Source organism: Glycine max, chromosome 14 (assembly GCF_000004515.6).
Source record: "Glycine max cultivar Williams 82 chromosome 14, Glycine_max_v4.0, whole genome shotgun sequence".
Taxonomy (NCBI): Eukaryota; Viridiplantae; Streptophyta; class Magnoliopsida; order Fabales; family Fabaceae; genus Glycine; species Glycine max.
Window position 1 is genome coordinate 3,977,676 of NC_038250.2, and position 20,662 is coordinate 3,998,337.

The 20,662-nt window shown below is 31.9% G+C and overlaps 2 protein-coding genes across 2 annotated transcripts; both read right to left on the reverse strand.

The window, feature by feature from the left end:
- Positions 1–810: 810 nt before the first annotated feature.
- LOC100805486 (GDSL esterase/lipase At2g42990) lies at positions 811–5,288 on the reverse strand. The gene is made up of 3 exons (XM_003545566.5): positions 4,694–5,288; positions 3,517–4,006; positions 811–1,223 (listed from the first exon to the last, which is right to left on the reverse strand). Exons 1-3 carry the CDS (start codon positions 5,048–5,050, stop codon positions 1,030–1,032), a joined length of 1,041 nt encoding a protein of 346 aa, XP_003545614.1. The 5' UTR covers positions 5,051–5,288; the 3' UTR covers positions 811–1,029.
- A 9,221-nt stretch (positions 5,289–14,509) lies between these two features.
- On the reverse strand, positions 14,510–20,405 carry LOC100806021 (protein-tyrosine-phosphatase IBR5). Its single transcript, XM_003545567.5, has 5 exons — positions 19,570–20,405; positions 19,038–19,137; positions 16,269–16,326; positions 15,977–16,083; positions 14,510–15,100 (listed from the first exon to the last, which is right to left on the reverse strand). Exons 1-5 carry the CDS (start codon positions 19,804–19,806, stop codon positions 14,787–14,789), a joined length of 816 nt encoding a protein of 271 aa, XP_003545615.1. The 5' UTR covers positions 19,807–20,405; the 3' UTR covers positions 14,510–14,786.
- Positions 20,406–20,662: the final 257 nt, after the last annotated feature.

The window sequence follows — 20,662 nt, forward strand, 5'->3', positions numbered from 1 at the left end:
GACAAATACTACATGCATTTATTTGAACTCTTTGGTTGCCTTCAACATTTTTACGCTTTTGAATCTAATTAATAAAGGTCAGATCATATGGTCATGATTTTTTGGTAAATTGGGTAGCATTTTTTCTCTCGTTAGTGTGCAAATATCCCTAATATGTTAGGTTCACAATGGTTTTCCCTTTTCTGGATAAGTTCTTTTATATATATATATTAAGATTGTAATACCCCCTTCTACTCTCGTAATATAATTAATTTGCCTATAAAAAAACAGAAACTTATATTATCAAATGTTATATTGCGTACATTCTCATAAAATTTGTTATAATTTAATGCTCAAAAGGTAAATTTTTCAACATTTTATAAACAAATCAACTCAAATCACATTTATTAAACAATAGTACTAAAATCATAAAACTTAGTAGTACTTTCTTTGTAATGTTCTATCTAATTAAACTTTTCTTAATTACTTCCCACTAATTATATTATCTATGCAACCATTTCAGATGTTATTATATAAAATACTAAGATTTTAATATGGAAAGATTTATTTTTAATTCCTTTAAATTTTTTTAAATTAATTTAATGAATGAAAATACATATAATATTTTTCATGAATACAATTATGTCATATAAATTTCATCATAAAAGCATCTTCAATTCGAAAAACATAAAAACATTATATCTTAAGGTAGTACATCATCAAAATATTATAAACAAATTTGAAGGATCTAAATATATATATATATATATATATATATATATATATATATATATATATATATATTAAACTGATCTCTATTAAGATAAAACATAAATAAAAGATCAAAGGTTGAATTTGATCCTTAAATTTATATCAAGTGACATGTTTTTCAAAATTTATTTCCATATATAATTACAGTTCAATAGAAAATGTAAAGATAAATTCATTTAAAAAAATGACAACCCGACATTAAATCTTGCTATATGTATATTTTGATGTTGCCCTATGCAAGACTATGTGATCTTTTAAATGGAAAATAATGGATCATCATCATCTAAAGGTTGCTAAAAGCTTTGGAATCAAATAATTTGAGACAATGCGGTTTGTCTTCTCCGTAGGATGAAAGGCATCCCAAAACACGTACTTTTCGGCGTCTGTGCATGTAAGTGGATTCTTGTCACTGCACAAGTAGCTCATTTCAAATGTTCCTGTCGAACAACACGCCTTCTCTACAACCTCAAATCCTGAAATTAATAATATCCATATCAAGGTCAATATTTTATGTAGGTTTTTGTGGTAATAAATCAAGAAATCTATATAAACTGAAAGAGGAATAATATTTTAGCGCATATCTTATTTTCTCTTGAAAAAAAAATATATGCATGCATAACTTTGTTAGTAAATCTTGTGTGAATTCTGGATACAAAACTAACTATGTACGGGATTCGCCATTCTTGTTGGTTGATGTTTTTTTTATCAGCCAATAAAGAGTTTATATATATATATATATATATATATATAAAGTGATACCAGTAGTATCTTACAAAAAACGTATAATGAATCCATAAAGAATGAGAATCCCCTAGCAGCAGCTAGCCATCTAAGGTGGTTATCACCTATTCTGGTTGGTTGACGTACCACACTGAACCGTGTGTGTCTTGGAGCTTTTCTGCCTTCATAAATTAGTATTTATGATAAGAAGTAAAAGCAAACCTAAAAGTTGTGTACTATACACGAGTTTTACTGGCCAATCTTATGAATTGCCACCAGCAACTTTAAAGCACAAAATATGTACTGGACGAGCTTCGGTGGCCATACAAATTTAGAACTAAATGTTATGTTTTTTTTTCCTGTTTAACAAAAGTTTAGGTAATTAAATGAATCGTAGCTTAGAGCTCATGTCTCGCAAGATTTAAAGAATGATTTTAGAAATACTTATGTATTATTTACTAATAAAATTTCTACATCAACAATAAAATTTGATGCTTATGAGTTATGGATCATGGATCCATCTTATCTTTATCAATTGAACCAAACCTTCACTGGACATTAAATGTTATGTTTCAGCTGCCCTCCTTATGCATAGAATTTCTTGTATTTCATAATTAAATGCATACTACGAACCAAAAAAACAACAACCCTATTTCTATTGACTATCCTTCAAGATGCCTGTGTGCTTTGTAATTTTTTTTATTACCAATTTATAAGTTTCTTTGACCATAATAGAAGTGTTTAATAGATGAACTTATCTCGTTAATTTATAATTTTTTTTAGATGAAATAGCTTATTAACTTATAGTTTACTAATATTGTTTTTTGACTTTTACTCTCAATATATGCTTTAATAAATTAACATTTTTACCTCCTTTAATATTACACTTCATTTTGATTTTTTGATAAAATTTTTGATCTTTCAAAAAAATTATATCAATTTATTTGTTAGTGTGATATATCTAATTAATAGTATATATATATATCTCACAATTGTACCAGCATAAAGTTCAATTTCCCAAATTAATAAGGATTATATTAGTATCAATATAAGTAATAGTACTGTTTTAAATAGTTTAAATCAATTAATTAAATGTATTAAATATCACCTTTAAAACGATCTATTGTTACATATGAGGTCCTTTAAATAAGATAAAGATAAGTGTTAGTTTGCTTGAAGAGAAGATATGTAGTATTAGTTAGTATCTTAAAATTAGTAATCAAATAAATAATAATAATAATAATAAATTATTAAAATATATGTATTATATTAAAACTACAAAAAAAAAAGTTTTTATTTTTGTTTGAAGAGAGTCAAAACAAAGTTTCAAGGGAAACAAACCAGGCTTGTTTTTCTCTTCTGGGTGCAACAGCCCCATACAGTGTCTATCAGTTTTTTGTAGTTAGCCTACTCCTTTTCTTTTGTCTGGATAATAGTGGAGAAGAGTTTGATGATCGGTTTGTTGGGTCTGTATATGGGGATATCTTTTGGTATGTAGAGTTCATACTATACAACTTGTACAGAGGTTGATGTACATTTCTATCTATTATTATAAGTATATTTGCCTTAAAAAAAAGAAACGGAGTTTGAAGAAGGGAACATCTGCAGCAAGCATACCGTTTTGGTTTCAATCAGGAGAAGGGTACCCCCTTGTTTGGTACATGCATTAATTATGCAATTAACTGCAGTACTTAATAATATTATTCGCACAGGTTAGATACGGAAGTTAAAGCACATCGCATGTATGATGCGCAAATTTCATTAATTTAAAATCTACTACACAATAAAAAAAATAATTAAAAAGAAAACACAGTTTGCAATCGTGATTAATTGGGCTGCAATATTAAGATTTTTTTAACTGTCCATGATTGTAATTTGGATCACATAAATCGTACTTATCTACAATTTATCACGATATCAACAAATATATGATGAAACTTAATATAAGCGCAACCAATATTTAAAACCTTGAACATAATGGTTGCATATATAATAGAAGTTAAAAGAACAACAAAAGTGAGCAAATAAATTAGATAGCCTACGTACCATATGTGGAAGGTTTTGTAATGATATCACTGAAGATGGAATATGCATTTGCCGACAAAGCTTTCAATTGTGGAAGGTCCCTATTAAGCTTCGTTATCACATTCTCCAACTTCTTATTGAAGCTCATAGCCACGTTATTGTATTCCTCGTTGCAACCATGGTCGCCAAAGATGTTCGTGGCCCTCTCTAATGGGAGACATCCTACGGGAATAAGACCAGTTATGGATAATTTCCTAACTCCAAGTGCGTACAATTCCCTAACGAAATTCTCCGCAATACGCAATAGAAAGTCCTCATATTGTGACACGGTGAAGTGAAGTCTTCGGGTTGGGAACACGTAATAGTTTTCGAGGAAATCGTTGGTTCCCAAGCTCATCAAGTACAACGCTTCGCTTATGATCTCGTTGGCTTTTTCTACACCAACATGGGCTCTCAATTTGGCTTGATACTCCTTGTAATACTCTAATTCCTTCCATAGTGGTATCACATTCTGTGTAAGATGAAACAACTTGTGTCAATTAATTATACTTTACATAAAATTAAATACAAATTGGATTGTCCAAAGAGATGTTGTCTCTCCGGCAAAAAGAGAAAAAAATAATATTAAAGTAGATATATATTCATTATGAGATTCCTCCTAACAACTCCTAATTTATAAAATACAACTCTGTTTAAAACAGTCAAATACTGAATGTAACTATCTGGATAGAGAGGAATTTAAACTGTGAAAAACAAGATATACAGTAAAGTTTGCTAAGATATTGTAAAACAACAATTAACATGTTTTGAAATTTTTCTTAATTTTTTTTGTTACCATGATATTAATTAGTATGAAATATCCACAAAGTTTATTGATGATAAATTTTTACTACAAAACTTATCTGATGACACTTAGTGTGATTTATTATTCTAATTATTTTTTTTCATCCAAAATTCAAACTTAAGGATACCAAACTCCACTCAACAACCAACAACTTGTTGGTTATTTTGGGGGGAAAATCAGTTAATTTTTATAATTTCTGGTAACATTTGAAAAAAAAACAAAAATAATAATAATTTCCTTAAAAAAAATCCCCCAGACGCCCTGAAACAACGTTATAAGATCGATTGCTCTATTTGGCGATGAAAGAAAAACAGTTAAGAGTGAAAAGTGAAACAAATTAACAGGTACACTTACTAGTACAGCAGAAGTAGCATTATCATATCCAGTTCCAGCAGAGGCAAAGCAAACCCCAGTGGCGAAATCCTTAATTGTAAAAGCAGGATCCAAGTATGCAGGAATCGCGCGTTTAATGCCAAAAGCCTCAGCAATGAAATCTGGAGGGACACGACCGTTGCAGAACCGTCCCGTGGGACGACCACCTTCGAAGTCACGACCATAGGGCTTGAAGTTGCTCTTCAAAACCGTGGCTATGACGTTATTGTTCCCAGAATCCACAGAGGAGTCTCCGAAAACAATCACCGCTGGGACATTTTTCTTTGCCTCCGCCACCAGAAGAATTTGGGTCAACAATAATAGCCATGCGGGACTCATGTTAGTAGTAGCTTTTGGGTCATAAGTGAGAAGCTTGGATACACAACAGAGAAGTTTTATAGTCGTAGCTATAGTAGTAGTTCGAATTTAGATGTATGTGATTAATTGGCTGAAAGTTTGGTTGGGGATTTTAATGAACGCTTTGCATGGGTTTCCACTTTCCACAAACCACACGTTTCTGGATTTATGCGCATTTTCTCCGACCTAATGTCCCCGCATTGCTGACTAAACAATACTTATGTTTATGATGAGTTATAACAACATTTTGTAACACATTTTTTTAATCGACCTAACCAATGTTATTAGGTTATTGGTTAAAAAACTAAAAAAATATTGTATAAATTGTAGAAAAATGTAATTAAAAATGATCATGGCAAAATAATTTTCTGTCTCTTAATAAATATAATTTTACTTTAAAATTTTTTAACCAATGTTCTTAGAATACTAATTAATATTTTTTTTAAAAAAAATAAAAATATTTTAATAATAAAATTTATTAAATATTATAAAATTATGACACTCTTTATTATATTATCAACTATTTCAAAAGCTTTTACGTAGTAAGGACATATCAATCATTTTATATTTTTATAATATTTTCATTAAATAAATAGTACTCCCTCCGCTTTTTATTATAAGGTCGATCAAATAAAAAGTATATATCTCTTAATTCTTATTATAAGATTCAATACAAAATGTCGCATATATTAATTTTTTTTTACAAAAATATCATTAATTAAAGTCATTTTTCTTATTTCAATAATAATTAGTTGGTAAAGTACATTGATTTTAATTTTTGGATGACAGATGATCTTATTTTACCTCTTGATGTGCAGAGACTTTCGAAAATTGTATTATTTGCATAATCTATCTTTCCATGGAAGGAAAACCTAATCCATAAATATTTGTAAATTTTGTTGACAGAAATAATTTTTGAAAAAAAATAATATTAATTTAGGACAAATGTAATACTTTCAATTAAATTAACCATTTTTTTAATTCTAATGAATTATTGAATTAAACCTTATAATAAGGATAAAAAGAGTATATGATATTATGTTTTGATATATATTAAAAAAATATTTCATATTATTATTTAATGATATATTATCATTTTTTAAAGGATAATGATATGTTACATATTATTTAATAGATATGATAATTTATATATTATCAAATTCATTCCTAAATAATGTGAGAAAACACATGATTAAATTTTGCACTTATAGTATATAGAATGCAATAGAGAAGTTAGAGATGGCAAAAATTAGAAACATATATGCACCCGTTTATATTTGTGAGTAAAACCTACTACGAGTTAAAAATGGATACATTAATGAATACCTGCTTATTAGTGGGGCGAGGAAATATAGTAAGGTACGTTTTTTATTTTTTATTTTTTACGAAAGAGTACTCATATTATTTCACTATCTCAACAATACAAGAAGGAGGATATAAACAAACTGATGAGGGCTAGCATAATCTTAAAAATAGTAAGGTACTTGTACCTACGGATACCCACAATTTGAAATTACTTAAATGTTCTTATTATATACAAAAGTAAATTTCTCTAATTTATTTGTAGCATAAATATATGTTTTAAAATTATTTTTATTTTAGTATAATTATTTGTTTCAAAATCTTTTTATTTTACCTTTTTAAAAAATTTATTATTAACAAATATTTGTGGATACCCATGGATACTTATAAAATTTGTGGATAGTTACATGTGTGTCCGTAGAAATAACAATCTATTTTTTGAACGAAAAATCAATTAACAAATGATTTTTTATATTATCTTATTTCTCTCTTCTTTATTTTTTTTATTTCTCTCAAATCAAATACTAATTCCTAAAATTAATAAATTATCTTATCTCTCATCTATTTTTATTCATCTTATTTTTTTATTTTCTAATATTTTTATTCATCTTATGATCTTCCTCCTATCAAACATTCCCTTAGGGTGAGTTTTGTAGAGTTTCAAGTCAAAAAATAAGGTTCATGTATATTGAGAATTGAATTTTTATCATTAAGATTTAGGTAACTTAAATAGAGAGTGAAAGATTACATCTTACTATATGAACCTTACTTGAATGAATGTATTGGAAATTATTTTTGTTTCAACTCTTAAGAGAACTTTTTTATTATAGTTGGTGACAATCTTCAGTCTAATATAAATAGAGAAGATAATTAGTGGAGAATCACAATACGTGAAGAGAGATTATGAACCAAAGTCACTTTTTGAGAGAAAAATATTTTTTTGTGAGAGCATTATCATTTCTTGTAACCATTGAGTGAAGTATTCAAGTTTGTAGAGTGATATACTATTTGGGGTGAGTTACAATCTTATAATCATTTTTGTGATAGTGAAATATTTTTGAGATGATTTATTGAACGTAGGCAAGAAGTGTCAAACTATGTTAAATTTTTGTGTTTGTTATTATTTTTTCTATGATATAATTTTTGTTGTATTCTCACGATCCTTTGTAGAGATGAATAATTTTATTTATGAAAGTGTTGATTATTCAACAAGTTTGATTATGTGAAAGAGTACTAAAGAGTAGAAGAAAATTAAGAAAAATTATTTAAATTATACTAGAGAGAGGTGTAAAATCCTCACATAATTTTAGAAATTTTCTCTCCATTTTTTCCTAGAGAGAGGTGTAAAATCCTCGTCTAGGTTTTATCGATCTTGACATGATCGCCATTTTAATTTATATTAGAAGTTCGCTTTCAGTTTCAGTTTTGATTGTAATTAATTTGCAGGTATTAGTTTACTCATACATGATACATGCCCCTGATGCTTGTAGGGAATTCCTTTCATAATTCAGACTTTCGAGACAGTTCACCGGCAAAATTAAATTTGGTCATGTCAATATAGTTGAATTTTATATGATAATAGCGTGAGTGTGTGATATGCGCCCAATCACTATCATGTTTATTATGTTCGTAGTAGTTAAATTATTTGTTTGGTTGTAATTAAAATAGATGCATGGATATATAAAAATTGGACTAAATATTAGAGGTCAGTATTGCCGATGTCACTAGTTCTAAATTAAATGCTTTGTTCGCTCATTTATAAGTTAGATATTGCAAGCACAAAATCACGGCAATGTCATCAGATAAGGAATCTAACGTATAAGTTATTTTAAATCTTTTAATATTTGTTTTTATTCCTATAAATAGAAAAAAATACTGATATCATCACACCATTTATGCCTGCAAAATAAGGAAAAAATAATAATAGCAATAGTCTATATGTTGCAATTTTTTTATTCTTACTTGGATAAATTTAAGGATTTTACCTAAAATTTTAAATGAAATTTCCTTTCTGTCGGATTTAAGATTTTTTATATTGGTATTTAGATTAATGATGTTTTCATTAGAGATAATTTTTGAATTAAATGAGAATGACAAGAACAAACTTCTTAAGATCGACTTAGTGAATGTATCTTAATTGAGAAAATATTAGACGTACTTGTGGAAAATGATGTAAGTTTAGTTCTCACCTAATAAATTTTGGGAAAGAAACAATAAATTTTAAATGTGATTAAATTTTGAATCTAAGATTAATCTCATAATTAACCTAATGGAACAACACTTGTCAAGATACCTTAAGATTCTATCCTAGAGTCAATAACTTTAATTACGGTAGTTATAAAAATAAAATACTTCATTAAGAAAGCAAGATGTACCAAGGAAAATTTGTCAAAATGAACACATACAGTGTGATATTGGGTAAGGTGTATATGAGGATGGCAGCGGAGAATATAAATATAGCTATATATGGGTTCATGCATCTTCTAAATGGTAAATGTTGTGCAAAGCCATGTTAGAGAGGCCATTACTTTATATCGAATTCCAACTGGCAACATTAAAGCAGAATAGGTGCAACAAAATCATGAGGTTGATGGAAGACCCCAGCCAGCTGGGTGTGGCCACCATTGCTCACAACTGGGTAGGTACTTTGGTGTCAAACTATCAGATAGATACCAACTGCCTCCTACAGCTAGTACGTGCCATGGATATGAAAAATTATTAAATATGTGCAATAGCTTCCACCTACTAAGTAGTAAGTATTAAGTATTAACCAAACCAACCCTCTGGTCTCTTCTAATTAAATTATTTACATCGTACAATATAAGTGGCATTGAAAAACTTTTGGATCAAAATGAAACATAAATTAATAAAATTTCCCCTTTTTTTGGGTGTAAACAAGGGCCAAAGGCCCAACAGAAGATACTAAACGTTGGGCAGGCAGCCCCGTACAATCTCTAGACAGTTCAACTTTCTATCAAGCCACTATTCTTCTATTCTAGCCTAACTTAACCTTTAATTAATGTACTACAAGTAATTAATAATAACAAGTAGATAAATGAGATGGGGTCAGCGATTCAATTCGTCGTGATTTTCATGTTAGCTCACTTAGCTGCTATATGTTTATGGAATGGGCTTCAAATTTGACCAAATTTTGAGGAAAATTGATGCTGGAAAGGTGGAACCTAAGTTGGGTAGGTAGTACTTATATCTAAGTACTATAGAGGTCGGGAGCAAGGACAAAATCTCTGGCACCGTTTGTTATTCTATTAAAATAAAAATTAAATGAGGTGAAAGTATTTTATACAGTATATAATTAATGAAAACCATTCTGTTGCATTTTAATTAATTTGGATCAATATAAAAGCTTCGTATCACAATAATAGTATATATATATATATTCACCAATGGCGATAAGCATTGTATAATATACACACGCTCGGAAGAAGAGTGACGAGAGAGAAAAAAAAAAGATAGATGTAATGCTATTCTAATCACACTCATGTACAATTCATTGAGAATGTAAAGAGGTGTTTGGTTTGTCTATTTTTTGTTTTTATTTTAACTGAAAATAGAAAATAATGATGAAAATATTTTTGGTCGAATTTTTTAAAACAGGAATATTAGTTTGGGTAAAATGAAAATAAGATGGTAATGAATATAATTTTGAGTAAATTTAAAAATACAAAAAAGACAAGAAATCAATATATCATAAATTTTCAGTGTTTTTATTTCTTAAAAACAGAAAAAAAAAAGTTAAACCAAATATATTTTTAGAATTTTAATCTTTTGAAAATAAAAATAATTTTCAGACAATAAAAATAAAATATAAAAATAGAAAATGAAAATAAAAATCAATGACACCCTAAACAATTGATAATATTAACATGAGGACACAAGTTTTACGAAAATATTTACTAGCTCAACGCGTATCAATTTTCTAAACGAACTTCCGAAATAAAACATTATATTTTCATATAAATAAATTTTCCCAAACAAGTACGTTGAACTTAAAAGTATACAAGTGGCTCAACATGCACAGTGACACATCTTTAGTTCGATGCAACTTCTTGTGCATATTGTTGCAATTTTTACAACGTTAACCATCATTACACGTACGTTTCAACCTAAAAATAGCCGATCTTCACTTCCCACGTTAGTAGCTAGAACCTTGTACTACGCACAACATAACATCTTTTCAGCTTCAAGTGGATCTACCCTAAGACCAGTTCCAACTCTAAAGTCTAAAACACAACCTTAAATATTGCTCCCATAATAGTAAACAACGTTGCCTTTAAATTGCCCCACGTTCTCTTTTCTACCTATAACAACTTTGTGCGTCCCTCTCAAAGACTAAACTAACTGAACCAATATCTTGTGCTAGCAATGGCCAAATATACCAAAGGCATGCTCGTTTTTGGTCTTGGAGTTCTCATTGTTAGCATGTGGTGCATGAAGGGCACCGAGGCCGGCGATGACGACGACGACGACGACGATGAACCGATCATTCATGCCGTGAGGCGCGAAGATCCTCGTGAAGGGTGCGGATCCAGCCACCCGGAAGGAGGAGTGGAAGAATGCACGGATGAAGATGACTCTCTTGGATTGTATGGTGATATTGATGACACTTTCAAGGCTGCAGTGAAGAAGGTTGCTTCTCATTTCCATCATGATGATGGTAATGACTCTCCTAATATTGCAAACAACAATGTCAATGTCTTGGGGCATTGATGTATTTGGTTTCGCATCTCAGATGTGATTTTTCACGTTTCGGATGTGATTTTCATAAGCTAGCAGTTATAGCTTCAGTGTCCTAAATGTGATTCCTTCGTTTCCCAACGAATTTCCAAACATGCTAGCTAGAATAAGAATTAATTTGTTTTCAAGTTGTTGGCAAGTCTTGAGTCCAGTTTTTGTTTTTGTTTTTGTTTCTTTTTTTGGGGGGGTCCTCTTTGTGGGATATGAGGAATTCATTTAGGCTTTTTAGCTTAATTTTATTCGGTCTTCTTTATGGTCTTGGTTGAGTAAATGTATGTAGGATCCAGAAAATAAAAATACTATTGCGATTTGAAAATGTTGTTTCCTTTTCGTTTGGCATGGATTTATAGCTAGCTAGGTGAACAGCTATATAGCAATCCACTTAAAATATTACTTCACCAGCTATTCAATTATAGGTCACTGCAATGCAGGTTAAAAGCTTTCTATCTATGCTGTTGTCAATTTCTGTAGCATTGTACGTGCACGAATGCACATTCAATGATGAGAAATAATGGTGTATTAATTCATTGATCTGGATAGCCTGCATGCACTCAGAAATTACACGCATTTACGGAGTCAAATGCTTTGTAACCAATGGATTTAAATCGGATAGTTATTAAGATCTCAAATTAAAATAATGTGTGTTAAATTTGATTTATCAGATTAAAATATGTATCAATTGAGCTTCTTCCAACAATTACAAATGCGTGAACGCATCTAATTTTCAATTGTACTCAAAATCATTTCAGTGTGTTCATACACAAAACAGATCATCAATCATTTTTTTTAAAATAAAAAAAGCTTTTGACATTGTAAATTATCACGATTTCCTGTTTATTATTTTTACTTTAAAGTAGAAACTTATTATACCAATAAAACATATTGGTTCACTTAGATTTCATTAAGTGATAAAGTCGGTATATAAGAACTCACATCTCACAAATAAATTGAGTTTGATTTTTGTTGCTGAAATAAGAATATTGTCCGTAGATAATATATATATAAGTGTATTTCTTTGAATCTTGAGGTTTATCGTAACTTTATGAATACTTAGGATTCAATTTACCTAAAAAAAATTAATTAAAAAAAAGTCAGTACATAAGATTCATTAATCCCCTTTATGTTCTCGTTCATATGTTACAAGGATAGAGTTTCATTTTAAGACAATGTTATTGGAAATATTTTTACATTATTAATTAGGCGACATTTCAGTATGATTTTTAAAATAATTGTAATAAAAATCATCGATTTAACTTTAATATAAAAATTCATAATTGATGAACAGTGTACTTTACAGTGAATTGTAAAAGTGGCAGGATTGCTGGATACGTTTTTTGTTTTTGAGCAAGTTATATAGCTTCCCACTCATTAGCTATAGTTTTATATCGTTTATACTATTTATAGTTTATTTGGGAAGGGAGAAAGTGAATATATGTGAAATTATTAAGATAACAGCAACCAACAAGATTGTGTGGGTAATCTTTTGTTGGGGATGAAACCCGCATGAGTTCTCGAAGGGTTTTTATTAAGGACAACAGAAACAAAACAAGAAAAGTTGTTCCTTTAATTTTGGGAAATATTATAGGTATAAGACTATTTATATGCAACGAGTTTGGGAGGAGGAAAAGCTTCTTAGTTAATTAATATGGAGCACTCCGGTTCCTTCTAAGATACAGGGTTTAGTGTGGAGAGTTATGCAGGGTAGAGTGCAGACAAAACAGAACCTTTTTTAGAACCTTGGCTGATGCAAATTGCACTTTTTGCAATAGCCAAGAGGAGGGCACATCTCACTTGCAGGTTTTCTTACTATATTTGCCAGGTGGGTGGGCAAATATGCAAATTGAGGTTCACAGTAGACAGTACAGTACTATGGGATTCATATATGCATATGCAAAGATGCTAATGGCAAAGTTAGCTGCAGGATTTTTTCTGATGTGGGTGCCTAGTCAGTGGCTTAGTGTTTATTTTTGGTGGTGACTTTGTTACCTCGTACTGGAGTGATCTAGTCCTTTATGTAGTCCAGCACTCCTGGTGCACTTATATTACTTATATATGTATCATTTGTTTATCCAAAAAAAAAAAAAATCAAACATGTTAATCAACTAGCATAAAATTATTCTAACTTGATCAGAAAAAAATATGCAACACCTAATATACGATACAAATAATAAAACTGTTTTATTATTCATCACTCTTTTTCATATTTAATCACACTAGATTTTCCTATACTATTTAGATACAAGACTATTTATATGCACGGGTCCCCCACTCCCTTCCTAAATGTTTTCTCCTATGCTCAAAATTGAAAGACTTCTTGCCGAGAGAGGCAACCTTACAAGCATATATTAGCTTCCAACTAAAAAAATGATAGCAAAAACAAGTTTATTCTTGTTTGATAAGGAGTTATATTTTTATTTTGCATTTTCACAATTTTATAAAAACGATAAGAGCAAAGAAGATTTCATACAACTTTTTTTTTTTTATCAATAATCATAAAAAAAAAAACTATCAACTTGGGTTGTTTCTTATGAACCGGAAGCTTACCAACCTTATTCTTATAAACTGGAAGGTTATTTCCAAGATTTAAATATTTGACATTCAAATCATGAGATGGCAACTTTGGATGTCTGTAGTTTAACATTAGAACAGACACACATTCTCATCCATGTTTTATGAGAAGTAAGAATTCAAATTTTTTTTATTCAATAATCATTTAAAAGTTTTCAAACGTAAAATCAAACACACATTTAATCCTTGTATCAAAGCTCATCCTCCCTTTAAAGAAAACATAGAAATGCAATTTTAGTATTGCAGGAGAAAGAAAGCACACTTCAACTTGGTGTAATTTTGAAATGCTATGTAGACACTTGAACGAGTAAAGACCGAAAGGGCAAGAAATATAGAACAGATAGAGGAACTTGTTCATGCTTTTGAGACAACAGGAGAGGAGGGAAACCACGGGAAAATGGTGATTGCCAAGTACTATTAAATGAATTGTCAAGGCTTTTGCATGGAACTCAGCCATAAATGCAGAACATGACTTTAATGCACCATATATTATTGAGCTGGGACTGATTAAGAATAAAGTGAATGATAGAGTACATAATAATATTGACGTTGATGGTGAGATGACTGAGGCATAACTGGTGAAATGTTGACGGTTCCACGTGAATAATTTAACATGCTTACGTACTATGACAAAACGCAAGATCAGAAAATTATATTCAGTCTCAAATAATAAGAGCATCTTATGGTTACTTTGGTACGGTGATAAAAAATAAAGGGGGGAAATTGATGATGAATTTCAAAAACTGGTCCATGAATTTTTCTATATTTTAAAACAGCGGTTCCACAAGCTGGATTGTTTACTATTTGTATACCTTGTAGATAAGATTTTGCTTCTAATATTGAAAACTGGATATTGTCGCGCAGAACAACTGAGGCCAGTAAAAATATGCTGTATCTCAATACTACAACCAGAGATAACTATGAAAAGATTTGAGAAAAACATGGGAAAAAAAGAAGTTGGTGTAGAATTGACAAGTCACTTGTGATTATTGCACCTTGACTTGAAATATGGCAGCCTGGTGGTGGTACCTTGCAAACTTTACCACAAGACAAATTGTCAAGCAGCTTAATCACACAAGTGGCCGGTGAAGGATCAAGAACCATCCATTTGGATATCAGTGCCATTTGGATTTGCTGGATTTGCATTAAAGGGATTTCCAGCCACATTCTTCTGAGTCTGACCTGCACCAAATGTAAACTCGGTAGGAGCAATGTCTAGAGGTGCTCGCGCGAAGATTGAAGGAGTTCCAGCGCTGAATGAGGGAAGTTGAGCTGGATCATTGATCTTTGGAAAACCAAAGCTAATTGAAGGAGGTGCTGCAGGCAAGAAACCAGGCACCAGAGAGCTTCCACTATCGATCCGTCCATAGATCTTTTCCTCAAACTCCTGCAGCTGCTGGTACACACCTATATTAAGAGAGGAAGCATGGATGTTAGAAAGATGATAATTAGCCTCGTGAAAGGCAACCAAACCCTGAAATTATTCACTACTTGATATAGAAAAAACATACATAAGTGGAAACGAGTAATATCACACCAATTCCAACAGGATGGTTTGTTTATTACCAAAGGGTAAAAACCTTGGTATCCTATTACTGTATGAAAATGGTTGCTTCATTTTGAAGAAACAGTCCATGGTGTAAACATGCATGTGAAAACATAGTTGTCAATCCTGGATGACCCCAAAAAACAATATAGTGGGAAAACAGATACAAGAATTGCCATTAATAGTAAAAAATGACATAGTCCAGAGTCCAGACACTATTTATCCAAAGCATAATGTAATGACAGAAGCCAAGAAGTATAAGGGAACAATAAGGGACAGAAACAAAGGTGATGGAAATTAATAGAAAAAACAAAATGGAATAATAAGAACATAATCATGCAATCAAATTTAGTGAGCTGTGAGCCTGTGACCTGTGAAGTGCAGTACATGACAGCAAAAAAAAAAGGAGAGAAATGGAAACACCGATGTGTGCATGAATCAGTCCTACGACAGACAAGGGCACAAAGAAAGAGTTTTGTTGAAACCCAACCAGCAAACAGGCATTAGTGGGTCACCAGAAAACAAGGGGCTTAACAAAGGAAAAACAATAGCGAATAGATGGTCAAACAAGTGGACAGATTGGAAGTGCAAATGTTTTCCTTTTAGTTTGATGAAGTTTCCATAATGGTCTTCAAATAAATAACTTGGCCAGATAAGAGTCTTAAATTGACCAACACTGCAATCTGATGGCTTTACTGGAGACTGGAAGCAAAAATGGAAACAGTAAACAAACATACCTTGAGTTAATTCAACAGAAGGTCTCCGTTCCTTTACCCACTGATAACTGTGTACAAGTCTCCATCCTTTGGACTTCATCAAGTATGCAATCACAATAGCTGGAGACCTGCCATAGGATACATGTTATTCAGAGAAAATTATAACATTTTTATATTGCATTCCTCATTTGAAAGGCTGCAGTACAATAACCTATATCAATTCCCTTTTATTTTATGAGGGTCATCACTAACTAGTTCAAATGTAACCATCATGCTTATGATAGCATGTTGCACGCTTGCAGCAATATCTTACCTACTCTTTCCTGACATGCAATGAACCAGAACACGCTCCTTATCCTTCTCACATTGCTCTGCAAAGGAAGCACACAGCACTCCATTATCAAGGGTAAAAAGGAAGAAATATTAGAGAAAATAGTATTGCCAATAGTAAAATAAAGAAACTATTGATTACTAGTTAGTTTTAATTAGCCAAATCAAATGTTATAACTCTATGCAGGGAATAACAGCATAGGAAGTGTTACTCATATATTGCATTAATGTTGTCAACATTTTAGGCTGATTATATTCTGAAAAACAAATATATGCAAACTAGAATCTAAAACTAAACTTAAACAGGGAATGTTATGATAAATAGCAGCCATTTAAACTAAACCAAATGAGAAAAAAATTTAGAGAGATAGAAAGTTCAAATCAAGCCTAATATACTAGAGAATTTATTAGAGATTAATTATGCAATGATGGAAATACAACAAAGTTTACAATACAAGCCCACAAACATGTCTCCCCATCAACTATTAACAATACTGGAGGAGAAAAGATGGGGGCAGATTAGCAGAGTGAAAAGATGGTTAGAGAATAGGTGAAAAACCACAAAAAATTACCAAGTTTATCACAATTTCAATAAGGCTTAGACCTTTTGAAAGACAATTTAGGATAGAACGACAATTCCCTCTAGGTACTAGTTATCAAATTGTGAATCAAAAGACCTATCTTGGAATCTTGAATCAAAACATCACAAAGCATAAGATTCATGATCAACATCTAAAATAACCTAAAATATATTGTTAACAACAGAAATTTGTAAGATGATGTTTGTAAAACCAATAATATCTTTATTTCCTTTTCGTGAACATTAACTTTTGGGGCTCTTCATAATTTTCTCTCATTAATTACTATATATTTTCAACAACAAAAAATTCAGCCACCCCTTTTTCTCTCTCCTTGGCAACTGGTCATATTAAATCTATAGATCTAGGGTGTGTTTCACATCCTATCACCTCACCACAGTTACCGACAGAGTTAGAGAACAAAGGGTCATTGTCCACACGCCCTGATCTCTGGTCCACAGCAACTTTCTATCTATTCTAGGCAGCACATAGCATGTCTATCACAGAATAGTCAATAGCACGCATTTGCGGCATGATTGCACCATCACAGTGTGTCATGGGTAGGTCCCACTCCTTGTGAAGCCGTTGTATCACATTTCTAGTTGCAGTCATTGCCGCACTAATTGAAGCACAGATCATGCCCTTCACAACTGTCCGCAGCGGCTCCCAGCGTAACGGGCAAGAAGAGAATTTTTACCCCCTTTTTAAGTGTTGTTTTGTGCTTTTTATGGGGGTAAAATTGGAAAATCCTATAATGTTATATTTAGAATCCCTTTTCTTTCTTCAACACTTTCTTATTTGGTGCCCAGCCAGCCCTAGCTTCTCTACACTTTCTCTTCAGCGCCAATTCAGCTTCAAATACCTAAGGCTTCAACGATGAACCAATAACAGTTTTTCCCGCCAGCATGGAGTCGGTGTTGGCTATAAAGTCTCCCACTTCGCTCAATTTTGACAAGTCGGTTTTCAATAGAAGATTAACCTTGCTGGACAGGCCAAGATTTTTTCTTCAAATACTTTCTCTTTTCTCTTCAAGCTTTCTTGCATTTCCAGATTCATGAGTGTTAAACTTCTTTTTCTTTATTGTTTATACTAATGGCATTACATTGAAATTGAATCTGTTCCATTGTTTCCAGACTTTTTCCTAATTTTAGGTATTTTTGTTTATTTTTCAGCATATATATGTGTAATTTAAATCTATGTAGGAGTCAAAATGGTGGTCATCTGGTATCCCACTATAGCATTTGGGGGGTGGGGGCACCACGCCACTATTCACCATGGTATTTATCTCAGTACACAATCAGTATGGTGCTCACTGATAAGAAAAATAGATTAAAGCTTTCTACTTTACTCCAACTCGATTATGCACTACTGGGAAAGTCTAAGCCCCTAAAAGAATCTTAAATATGTCAAGAACCTGAAGTCATGGATACAAATGCTGATGATGAGGGAAAAAATGTAGCAAGTCATTGTGATACACTGATAGATGGCGGGGATGCTCTCAGATAATCAAATTGCTGAAGAAGCTTTCTTCAATATTGAATTTAAGCAGGTACTTTTGAGAACACTCGCGGATAGGTAAAAGTGGACGAAAAGGGAAATTGTAATTTTAGGCAACATTTGGTTTCAAAGAGAGGAGTAGAGTGGTTGATAAACATAACAGAATGAAGTAATTTCTCATTGCAACATAAGTGAGAATAGTTTCAGAAGAACAAGAGAGGTGGAGGTACAAAGATAAGTTTGAGACGTGGAAGAACAAACATCCCAGGTCTATGTGATTCTACAATTGCCTTTTCTTTTCCATTTACAGCTTGTTAATAGTACATAAATTGACTAGATGGTTCATAGAGCAATCTATAAAGTAGAAGTGCAAAAAGCATCGTAAAAGGAAATGCGTTCATTCTTTTAGAAGAACAATCAATCACTATGACAGAAATACAACATATCCTGTACCTTTTTTTGAGAGAAATAAGAAATAACAAATGCAATAAATGTAGAAGATCACAAAGCAGATCATTTATTTGTATAAAGCATGAAGAATAGGCTGACGTTCCAATAGTTCCAATACTATGCGCAAGTATCATGTTTGATAGGTATTAATTAAAAATTTCAAATCCATGTTAAAGAAGCACCTAAGCAAATGAAATGATAAGTATAATGAACACAAAAGAACATACCAAGAAACTGAATTGCTTCATCAAATGGCAAAGTTTTGTCATCTGGGAGGCAGTGATAGGTAAACGAGTTCTTGTAGAGATTTTGACAAGAAGGGACGGTCTGCACAAACAGAAAATTCAAAGGTATTAACACTCAAACAACATTGGCCACTTAGAAACTAGAAGAGTATTTGTTAAGGAAACCCCTAACCCAAACCACACCACACCACCTACAAATTACTCAATAAAAATCAGTATAAGAAAATAAAGACTCAAACATCATTGGCCACTTAGAAACTAGAAGAGTATTGTTAAGGAAACCCTTAACCTAAACCACACCACCTGCAATTACTCAATAAAAACTGAAACCTCAAACAAGAACACATAATAACCCAAAAACAAAACCCCGAAACATTTAACCAACCAGCATCCCCACAATTCCACAGTAAACATCAACACATGCATACATTCATAGATGATCATCGAAAAATTGAAATTGCAAAAGATGCCAGATTCAATCACAGATTGAAAAAGACAATAACAACCCTCTTACATTGAGGATACGAGAAATCCCCTGAGTCTTCAGAAGCTCCGAGCGTGATGCGTTGTCGTAGCTTCCTAGGTAAAGAAATTCCGGCAGAACAACGGAAGGAAAAGCACTAACTTGTATCGAAGTTTTCTCCGATCCAACCGGAATCCGGTGACCGCAAATCGAACACACTTCCCCTTCTTCATATTTGTGATAGTGGCCACACACGCCACAAGGATTCTCCCTCTCCCTTTTCCTCATAATTGAAGGATAAAAACGGTTTCCCACACACCCAGATCAAGAAAGAGGGTTCACGAGGGATTCGAATCAAAACAGGGCGAAAAATCAGATCTTTTTCGAAGAGGAGAAAGACCCAGAACAGAAAAACGATTCAAAACTGAGAACGAGACACCCAGATCAAGAAAAGCAGAGTAGCGGGGATTGGAGGGGGACAAGATCAGAGCTTTGGCAAAGGGGGGAAAAGAGGGTGTGATGTAAAGACGAGAAGAGAGGGAAGGGTGGAAGAAAGAGAGACAAGAGAGAAAGAGGAACTGTAAGGAAGTTTTTATGTTATTGCAAGTTTGATGTGATAACAATGTTATCAACTAAGGACTAGTATCATCAAGTTAGGATTACTCAATCGTTTCGTTTCTACTACTGGATTTTGATGAAGGCATTATAGAGAGGGATTTGGATGGATTGGATCATGGTCATGGGTGATGAATGACACAGTGGTGAATTTTTTTGGTATATATATTAGTTGTTGGATTTTGGGGGCTTTAAGATTCTTGATTGGCACGTGAACACTCCAGGTTTCTTATTCTCCTAGACTAGACTAGATCTCGTAAAAACACAACTTGCCTCACACTCAACCTCTTAGTTTCCGGTAAATAATCATGATTCCTTTCATCATAACTCAAAAAGCTTTTTCTCCCCTCTATCTTCTAGTTTTCTTTTAGTAAATTGTGTATATTTTGAGACTGTAAACACAAGCAATAAGGGATTTGTTTTAGATCTTATTAAAAGATATTTCCTCCGTTACAGATTATATAAAGTTTTATAAAATCAATGTATTAAATATTTTTTTCTAAGGTCTTCTGGTTTTCTTTTAGTAAAT